The following is a 10669-nucleotide window of genomic DNA, read 5'->3' as shown; positions in this document are numbered from 1 at the left end:
GTGGTCATTGAGGAATCAAAATAACATTTTTGTCCTCACTGCACATGTCCAGGTTGTGAGAACTGCTGGAGGTCACACAGCAGTGCAAATAGACATTCATCCACATTTAGCTGGGTTCTGAACCCTGCCCAGCCCCTCTTCATGAATTCCCTCTGAGCTTCCTCTCCTGTTCTCCATAAAGGATCTTAAACCTTCTTAATTCTTCTCAGTCCCCCTTCCTACCACCTCCCCAACTCTTCAGCAGAAGACCTTGCTTTTTATGTTACAGGAATGCAAGACGCCTTAAGGACATTCTCGTCTTCCGGAGTCATTGATCTACACACTGGAGGGACAGCGATGGACAAAATAAACCGGCGCTTACATTCCAGTGAGGAAAAACAGACATGCCATGTGGTGTTAAGTGTGAAGAAAAACGTAAAGCAGAGGAGAAAGAGACCAATAGGGTGGTTGGGAGAAGCTATTTTATGTAGCAAAGTTGACAATGAGGATGGAAACCAAATGATAATTTTCTTTTGGAGTAAAATAGCAAGACCGTCCTGGAAGAGGTCACATATTTTAAGCCATATAAACTAAATGACTAAAGTGAATGGACACACTTAGTTTACCTACAGACTAAGTTGGTGTTTGTCTAGCTATGAACCTTCAGCCACCAGTGTCAGAAACACTAGGACACATGTTATGAGCTGAATGTTTCCTTACAAAGTCCATATGTTGAAGCCCTAATCTCTAGTGCCTCAGAATGTGACTATATTTGGCCTTTAAAGAGGTGACTAAATTAAAATGAGGTCTTCAGGGTGTTAACATGACTGGTGTCCATGTGGAAGGAGGAAATTTGGATGAAGAGACCTGGGGGGGGGGGGTGCACAGAGGAAAGACTATGTTAGAACACTGGGAGAATGCAACCATCTGCAAGCTAAGAAAAGAGGTCTCAGGAGAAACCAACCCCGCTGACATCTTTTTTTTTTTTTAAATATGCCTTTATTGATTTCAGAGAGGAAGGGATAGAGTGAGATAGAAACATCAATAATGAGAGAGCCACTGATCGGCTGCCTCCTGCACATCCCCTACTGGGAATCGATCCCACAACCTGGGAATTGTGCCCTGACTGGGAATCAAACCTTCATCTCCTGGATCATAAGGTCGATGCTCAACCGCTGAGCCACGCCAGCCAGGCAGCCCTGCTGACATCTTGATCATGGACTTCATGCTTCCAGAACTGTGAGAAAATAAATTTCTTCCATTTAATCCACCCAGTCTGGGGTAGTTTGTTATGGTAGCCCTAGCAAACTAATACAGCATGTAATGAAAATTTCCATTCCTGAGACCCACCCTAAATAGTCTGGATTAGAGTAGGACTGAGCCCTGGCAAATGCATTTTAACAGACGCTCTAGGAGTTTCTGACCCACATGGAAGGTGAGGAATTCACTACTTTTCCCACTAAGATAATGGTTGATGAATTTCTAAAGAAATGAAAAAAGATGGGGAGGGCTACCATCATCAATACAGGGAAATTGTTTTAATAATTGGGTTGACTTATTACTCTGGTCAAATTTCATCCATTTTGCCTTGGCTGATTTGGCCCAGTTGGTTGGGCGGCGTCTTGTGCACCAAAAGGTTGCAGGTTCAATTCCTGGTCAGGGCACATGCCCTGGTTGTGGATTGTGGGGCTGGATCCCTGGTAGGGAGGTGTGCAGTAGGCAGCTGATCCATGTTTCTCTCTCATGTAGATGATATATTTTTTTCTCTCCCTCTCTCTTCCTCCCTCTCTAATAATCAATAAAAAATCTTTTTAAAAATTTCATCCATTTATGTTTTCTGTTAGCCAAGGCAGCATTCAGAAGTGAGACAATATTGGATGCACTATGGAGCCATGAGTCCTAGGAAATTGTGTGACACCAGGATCTGAGCTGTGATAAAGAAATGAGCATTGGAAATTTATGCTGGAATGTATTACTTATTTTTGTAGCTATGAATGGTTTAGTAATTATAAAAAATAATTTCATGCTTCTCCAGTTTATGTTTATATCCTTTATTAATTAAAAATAATTATTTTTCAATTTGGGTGTGCACAATTGATTCATCGCCATTCTTAGAATTTTTTGTTGTTAATAGAATGATCTTAACTTAAAAAAAGAATTATAACAGCATTTTCTTTGATAGAAGAAGAGGCTTATTTACATTCACAGCATGCTTGAAATAACATTTTAAATGTGCCAGGGAATATAATGAATAAGAATAAAATGTGAGGGAAGCCAATGTTTCTTTAATTTAGCATTTGCTTCATCAACTTTCTGCTTTCTCTTTTCAGTTCAACAGTTTTTTGGGGGGAAGCACTGAATTTATATTTATATTTCAAATATATTCTGAACAGATCCAATGATGATTTAATTTGAATTAATTTAAATATTTGTTTGCCTTTTTCTCCAAAGAACCTGAGAACATGAGACTAAAACAATGAAATGCAGCTGTACACATTTGTTTTGTACATAGTATGTTACTAGTTTATACATCCATAGTAGCTGAAGCTAGGACCTCCAAGTGATTCTTAATTTGGGGTCCCAAAATTTGTGTTGGCAAAATTTTGTGTATGTGCATTTTAAGTTACAGCTTTCCTTAGATTTCCAAAAGATCCATTATCCTAAATAGAAAAAAATTATTTTCTAGGCCAGTATCTTCATTTTAATTCAAATTAGGCAATTTTTCTTTCTTTATCACTTATTCATTACAGCCTTGTTATTCAACATGTGGTCTATGGACCAGCAGTGTTGGCATTAGCTGGAAACTCATCAGAAATGAAGAATTTCAAGCCCCACCTCAAACAGCTGAATCAGGATGTGTATTTTAACAAGATCTCTACGTGATTCTATGCACACTTAAAAATTGAGAAGTACTACCTTACCTTCCAGTAAAATCAAAAGATCCAATTAATCAAAACAAAACAAAACTCAAAAAACAAAAACAACCCCCCATGGTATCATCCAACTACTGACAAACCTTGTTAGCCTTTTGTCATATATTTATTTCTAAAAATGGAACCATCCTGAATGTAATCCACTCTTTTCCCAATGCATTGTGAATGTGTTAACATGTCAACAAATACATGTTCATGTAATTTTTAATGGCCAATTTGTATTTTATTACATATGCATGCATCATGATTTAATCATTCCTTTCTTGGTGGTCATTTAGGTAAATTTTATATTTTTACTTTAAAAAACAGACCTGTGTGATCAACATCCTTATAATGCAGAACTTATGATTGTCTGGTTCAACTCTTAACACAGCCACTTGCTAGCTGTGTGACCTTAGGCAGGTTACTTGACTTCTCTGTGCTTTAGTTTCTTAAAATGGGCTTAATAAAAAGCACCTCATTAGGGTTGATTTGAGGATGAAAATACAGGATTCATGTAAAGATTTTAGAGCTGTATCTGGCACATACTAAATGCTCAATAAATGTTATCTACTATTATTAATCTTTATGAACACTCAACTATTTCCTCACAACTTCATTCTAAAGATAAGAAAACTGAGGTCATTAAGCTAGATAGTAGCCGGGGCAGGGAGAACTGGATTTCCTTTTTAATCTTTCCACCCTTGCTATCATTCCTGAATAGAGCGTCCATCAAGTATAGTACCTTAAAAAAATAAATATTCGTGAGAGCGTTGACTGATGAGAGTCGGGTTATTTTAATAACTTCTTTGCAGAGACGGACCCGTAAAACAATGCAGTTCAGCAGCTGACTTCTAGAATAGGACAGGGAAAATGGTTCGGATTTCAACTTCAATCATCCCAGGAGACAATTGATTTTTCCCGGAGCTAGGCAACCTGGACCTATAGTTTCTATGGTTACAGACCCTGCTGAGTCCAGGCTCCGGTTCTCTATACTGCGCAAGCGCACACTTCTGATTTAGCCGCTCCGCGCCGCGGGTTTCGAAGAGAAAGCCCCGCCCCCTCCTTCCCTTCTTGTCCTATCACCTCCTGTCTTTGCCTCTTCCACGCGCTGTGGGAGTGTGACGCAGTATTCGAGCGTCCGCGTCATTTGGAGCTGCGACACGGAACATGGCGCGTTCCTAGAAGCGGCTTTCGGCATCAGTGGGCGGCAGCGTGTGGACTGGAAGCGTGGGGCGCCGGACCAACGGACGCCGCTTCGTGCTAGGGAGTGGGAGCGGGAGACTCGGGCTACTCTGGACCGAACCTAGCGGTGAGGCCCGGGCCTGGGAGCCCCAGAACGCCGGCGAGTGGCAGGGAGGAGTGGGCTGGGCAGGGAGACCGGAGAGACCGGGGAGGGACGTGGGCTACCGGGAGGTGGGGGATAGCAGTGGTGGGTCGAGGTCCTGCGGGCTTGGCTCTTTGCGTAACCCTAGGAACCCGTGGGAGCTCGGGGCTGCCCCAGTCAAACCGGAGCGGGAAGCATGGTCACAGAGGAATCGGGGTGCAGGAAGGCAGACATTGGGTGCCAAGATGAGGAGAGCGTAGGGTGCCCATTGTGGTGGCTGCGGTTGCGGGCCAGGGTGGTGCATTTGCCCTTGAGGGATAAAGACTGTAGTCATCTTTAGTATTAAACCACTGTATATTGTTATTGCACACAGGACATCGCTGCTGATAGCAGTACTAGGAAAGCTTTAATTAAACGTCGGACCCTTGCGAGCCTTTAATGAATAAATGAAGGAAGTTACACATTTTCAGATAGGACCTGCTTGCTGAGGTATGGCCGCCAAGCCCAGGGACTTCTGTAGCTTCGTATTTGAGGGTCTTTGTGATTCAGCAAAACTATTTGAGGCCCATTGCATTTGTCATTTTTAGTTTTTGTGTGACATAGTGATTGAGGGAAGTATTTCAAAATGACTTGACTAAATAGCTAGGACGGGTAAATTGTCTGCCGGTGCCAAGATTGCTATTGACATTCCCTCCCCACCCCAGTTTAAAGGAGCTTACTTGTAGTGTGGTAGTGTCCTTGAAATTTGGTTATTCTTCGGAAGGGAGTAAGGAAGAGCATTTTACAGCCATACTTTTTTTTTTTTCTTGGATAGGGAGCTCACTCCTCCATTTTCACATTGTTTCAAACCTCTTTTTAGTACAGAGGTTTCACGTTAAGTACAGAGTGACTCTACAACATAAGAGATTCATTGTACGACACGTTTTCTTACATCTTTAGTCACTAAGGAAGATTTCTGTGAAATTACAATGAAATTCTCTCCTTATTGGTTGTTATAGGATTGTGGAATTTACCCCTCTGTAAGGTAGCACAGGGAATAGTAGAAACAGTTTAATTATAGCTGTGCTTTGTGGCAATATGTTACAGTTCTAGGACAGCTGGACTGCTCTGTCTTAGACTTCTTAAAGCAGAAGAGAATTCTCACCAAAACCGAATTAGTTATGGTATATGATTAGAGGTTCTAAACAAATTATGAAGATTATTTGGTAATTCATATAAACATCTTTAGATTATGTGATATTGTGAGAGGGTTTGCACTCCATTTAAACCAGAATGCAGTAGGCCGAGATGCTAAAGATTCTTCCAGAGATAGATACATGTATTTTTCCAGAAATAAAAATATTCATATTTTGGGAGATAATATGTTTGAGTTGTGTGTGTGTGTGTTTGTATTTAATCTTGAGCTCTTAATTTTGTGTTATTGCTGGCAATATTATTCATTCCTTTCTTTTTCTATCTTTACCAAATGGGGATTATCAATTAATGTCAGTGTTTCAGGGAATAGCAAGCCACACTTAATGCTGGTGTGAGTTTGGAGTCTCTTTGTTTGGTTTTCTAAATATCAGGCTGATTACAGATGTGCTCACAATTATAAGCTTTGTGGAGCTTGAGCTGGATCAGTGTTCTACAGTCTTGCTACTCAAAGTGTGGTATGTAGCTTCACCTGAGAATTTGTTAGAATGCTCAATCGCAGCCTTAACTCCAGATCTACTGAATCAGAATCTGCGTTTTAACAAGCACTCCACATGACATGACACACTACTTTGGTTGGTAAAGAAGACTGAGGTCATGCACAGACCTGCATTAAAATTATAGCATCATTTATTTTAATTTGAGGTGATCTTATGCTGATTATCGAGTCTGATATATCTGGTTGAAGAAACTAAGGCCCGACAAGGGTAAGTGACTTGCATAATGTCACACATATCTAGATTCAAAACCCAGGTTCTGACTCCTCCAGTGCTTTTCATTTGCTGGTGACTGCCAGATTATTAAAATTTAAGCATTCATGAATGACAGCTAGGTATTCAACTCAACAACAAACACTTATTGAGTAATGGGCAGGCAGCCCCATAATCTCTAATAACTATTTCTGTTTCCTATGGTGTTATTAAGCCACCATCTCCGTCCCTCCTTACTCTTTCCTGAATAATCCTACTTTCTATTTCACAGAGGAAATGAAAGACATTGGTGAGAACTTCATTGCTTTTTGTTCTCTTTCACCTGCAAACATGTCTACCTCTATCTGTCCATATCTAATGGTGCTCTAAGTTTTTTCTCCTCAGTGACAATGTTTCCTTGATGTATTGGTTTGCTAGGGCTGCCATAACAAAATACTTCGGATTGGGTGACTTAAACAACAGAAATTTGTTTTCTTACACTTCGGGAGGCTAGAAGTCTTAAGATAAGGTTCCAGTGGGATTGGTTTCCTCTGAGGCCTCTCTCCTTGATTTACAGATGACCATCCTCTTTCTGCCTCTTTACATGGTCATACCTCTGTACACTAGAACCTCTATTTTTTATTAGAACATCAGTCCTATTGGATGATAGCCTCATTTTAACTTAATTACTTCTTTTTTAAAAAATATGTTTTTATTGATTTCAGAGAGGAAGGGAGAGGGAGAGATAGAAACATCAATGATGAGAGCATCATTGATCTGCTGCCTCCTGCATGCCCCCTGCTGGGTATCGAGCCTGAAACCTGGGCATGTGCCCTGACCAGGAATCTAACTGAGATCTCCTGGATCATAGGTCGATGCTCAACCACTGAGCCATGCTGGCTGAGCTAATAATTACTTCTTCAAAATCTTATTTCTAATACTGAGGATACTGGGGTAAGGGCTCCACCATGTGAATTTTGGGGGAACACATATCAGTCCATAACACTTGGTTAATCCCTCTTTTACTATGGACTGGCACTAATCAGGATTTAAACACACTCATCTTACTACACTGTCTTCACTCTAGGTTCATCTTCAGTTTCATCTGTAATCATTTCCTTAAGTTTCTTGAAAGTTGTCTGTATTCATTTTCTCTACCTCCTTGTTACTTTTTTTTCAATACATTGGAAGTCTGGCAATCACAGCAGTCACTGAATTTAATGGGGGTGATGGTCACCATTAATCTCTTTGTTTTGAAATTTACTGGAATCTTTTTAAACATTTGACATTTTGACTAGTCCCTTTGAAATGCTCTTTCGTTTCTGCTACACTATAGTCTCCTTATTTCCCTCCTATGTCTTGGCCAGTCTTTCCTTGGTTTATTTTTCTGTCTTCTTTGACCACTGGGCTATTTGTTTCACATGGGGTACTATCTTCTGCCCCTCCCCACTCTTCTTGAGTGGTCTCATCCCTGATGACTTCAACTGTTATCTATATTTTGATGTCTCCCAAATCTCTGTCTCTTTAGCACATATCACTTACTCAACTCTGACATGTTGTTGTTGTCTTAAGATACCTGAAAATTATATATCTCACCCTTTCTGAAGTTGCTTCTCTTCCTCCCTCCTATGATCCTTGCATGCACCACTTAGTTGGAGATGCCCATAATCTTAATTCTTTCCTCTTACTACTCTATATGCTACTCTTCCCCCACTTAACTCTCTTATCAAATCTTGTTGTACCTCTTTCATCTACCTTTTCCCTGTGGTTACTACCTTGGTTCAGATTATTATCTGGACATTTGTGTAAACCCTCTAAATAATTTCCTTGCTTCCAAGAATGCATATTATCCCTTACCACTCTTCCTTTTTCTGTAGGCAGATTGTGCTCTTCTGCAGTCCATCTATGCAGAATTTGAGATTCAAATCCAAACTACCAAGCCTAGGAAATAAGGACCTTAGTGATTTGGGCCTTGCTTGCTTTTGCTTTCACCTTCTGCTATTTCCTGCCTCTTATTTTTCTGTCGTGCGGAACTATTTATACAATTCTTCAAAAGTGTTAGGATGCTTTTTAATACTGAGACATTTACATGTTGCATGTCTTCTAGAATTTACACCTGTCTGACAAACAACCCATATTGTACTCCTCTGGAAAACTCCTACTTAGCACAAACGCTACCTTATTTCCTCCTGGGAAGCCTTCCCCAACCTTCATATGGTGAGTTAGAACTTTTACATTCTTCCATAACAACTTATTATAGTGCTTAAACTATATTGTAATTGTCTTTTTTCCTATTTAGATTTGAATGCAAAGACTCTCTTATTTATATCTTGGAGTAGTGTCTGGCCAGTAGAAGCTGTTTCATTGTTGAATGCAAGTTGAATTATCAGAGTTGAAAAGATGGAATGTTAAGACTCGGGAGTGGAGCTAGTGGGTTTGAAAAGTCAGAGACCTGGGTTCATTTTTATGTCTTTACGCAACTAGAAGCAGAGATTGGGATTTAGTCGTTGAATTCATTTATTTAACAAATATGTATTCATCACTTTTTATATGTGCCCAGTTACTGTTCTAGATTCTGGTGAACAAACCAAAGTCCTTGGTCTCTGGACCTTAAATTCTAATCAGAGAGTCTGGACAATGAACACTATGTATTAGAATGTCAAATAGTTTAAAGTGTTATTTATGAAACTTAAGGATATCTAGGCCAGAGAGATTGTGCGTTGAAGGGTGAGCTATTTTAAATTGGTCAGTCAGGTAAAACTTACTTGATTAGTGAGCAGAGACTGGATTGAAGTTAAAGAGCAAGACTTGCAGATATCTGGAGGCAAGAGTTTTCCAGCTAGAGGGGACAAATGTAGAGGAAAGACAAGGTACATTTTATGTATCTAGTTCACTAAAGATGAACACCCTTATCCTTGTCTCCTTGTACATTTATGCAGGACTTTCTTTGGTTTTAGCACTAAGTGTGGAACTGCTGGGTCATAGATTATAACCTGCTAATAGGACCCCCATGCGTGTGCACTCGCGCTCGCACACACACACACACTTAATTTTTCTCAATGGCAAAATTTTTTTCCAAAGTGGTTGTACCAGTTTATGCTCCTAGCAGCAATGCATAAAGGTTTCTATTTGTATGCATTCTTGCCAGCACTGAATATTTCTGGAATTTGTAATTTTTGCCAATCAGATGATTATAAAGTAATATTTTAATTTTTAAAAAATTCCTGATAACCAGTGAGGTAGTATCTCTTCTGATGTTTTATTAACCATTTAGCTTTTCCCATCTGTGAATTGTCTATATCCTTTGTCCTGTTTTCTTTTGTAGTTCTTGTATTGTGGGTTCACACGAGTTTCTTGTACATTCTGTGTAGTAATCCTTTATATGACTGTTGCAGTCATAAAATTTTTTCTCCTAATCTTCACCTTGCTAACTTTGTATATGGTGTTTTCATTGACTATTAATTTTGGTCTTCAATTTTGATGTAGTGTAATTTATCAGAAAGATAGCTATAATTTTGATGTTATATTTTGGTTCTTAGGTCTAAAACTAAAATAAAACCAACCCCCCAAACAATTAATTACTCTTGAGGTATCAATGGACAGCACTATGTTCAAAAAGAAATTTTGTAGCCAGTAGAAACTGTTGGGTTGGGATAGGAGACTTGAATTCTAGGTTCTGGAAATATCACTAATGAGCCTATGATCTCAGAGAAGTTGCAGTTTATGTCCTCAACCACTCTGGGCCATAGTTTCTTGTTTAGTAAAACAAAATGCTTAAATTAGATACACTTACTGTTTAGAGAACAGTAATGGATAGCTCCGTGGTGATAGAAAAATTACTTTAATGATTCAAAACATTTTAATGTAGAAAAGTTTCTAATTGTGGGAACATTACTGGGCATACAGCCTCTACATGTTTTAATGAATTAATTTTTATCAATGCAGTGACTCCTGAGGCTAAGCTCTCAAAACCATGAGATTCTTCTAAAATAGAGTTATAGACAGTGATGTCCTGGACCAGTAATTGGAAACTACCAATCAAAGATGTGTATATTTAGACAGGACTGATGACCCCTTACCACTTGCAAAAGGTTTTGACTAAACATAAATCTGATTGGTTAAAGTCTATCAAATTTAGGCTGTGCTGTTACTCTGATCCAAAGAATAGTATCTGGCTCAAAATCAAGTTTTCCTTCCTATTTCTTTGTTTTACACCAAAGAAGCATAATTGCTGTTCTTTAGTAGTTTTTATACAGATATTTATTTTTTTTGTTTCAGCCAAAGATATGTCGAAGAGGTTGGTGGTGACACTAGTTGGGGCCTTACCACTGGCACTATCTTGGTGCAGGGGTCACTATTGTTTAGGATAAGCTCCTTAACATTCCCTATTAGGAGGTGTTCAGACAGTGGGACTCTCATGTATACCAAGACACTTATACTGCCATTTCACTAAAAACTCCTGAGTGAAACACGAATACTTGGGTTTATTGGACAGGACTTCTTCCACAGCTGCCCCCTGGCTCTGTGTACTGCCTCCTTACATAGTATATAACTTACCCATACTGCCCCTG

The 10669-nt window shown here is 39.4% G+C and overlaps 1 protein-coding gene across 4 annotated transcripts in view; it reads left to right on the top strand.

Annotated features, from left to right (window-relative positions):
- Window positions 1-4034: 4034 nt before the first annotated feature.
- Window positions 4035-10669, top strand: part of IPO11 (importin 11) — a 135953-nt gene continuing 129318 nt past the window's right edge. For 2 of the 4 annotated variants that reach the window (XM_081133639.1, XM_081133641.1), the window contains exon 1: window positions 4035-4203. Coding sequence is in view for 2 of the 4 variants with exons in the window: in XM_081133640.1 (XP_080989766.1) it covers window positions 8313-8315 (3 nt within the window). In the remaining 2 variants the exon portion in view is untranslated. Of the gene's footprint in view, window positions 4204-8205; window positions 8316-10669 lie in introns of all 4 variants that reach the window. The other 2 variants (XM_081133640.1, XM_081133638.1) reach the window with 2 other exon arrangements.

Source organism: Miniopterus schreibersii (genome assembly GCF_964146895.1).
Source record: "Miniopterus schreibersii genome assembly, chromosome: 3".
Taxonomy (NCBI): Eukaryota; Metazoa; Chordata; class Mammalia; order Chiroptera; family Miniopteridae; genus Miniopterus; species Miniopterus schreibersii.
The sequence above is the reverse complement of the archived record's forward strand: the minus strand, read 5'-3'. Positions and strand labels throughout refer to the sequence as shown.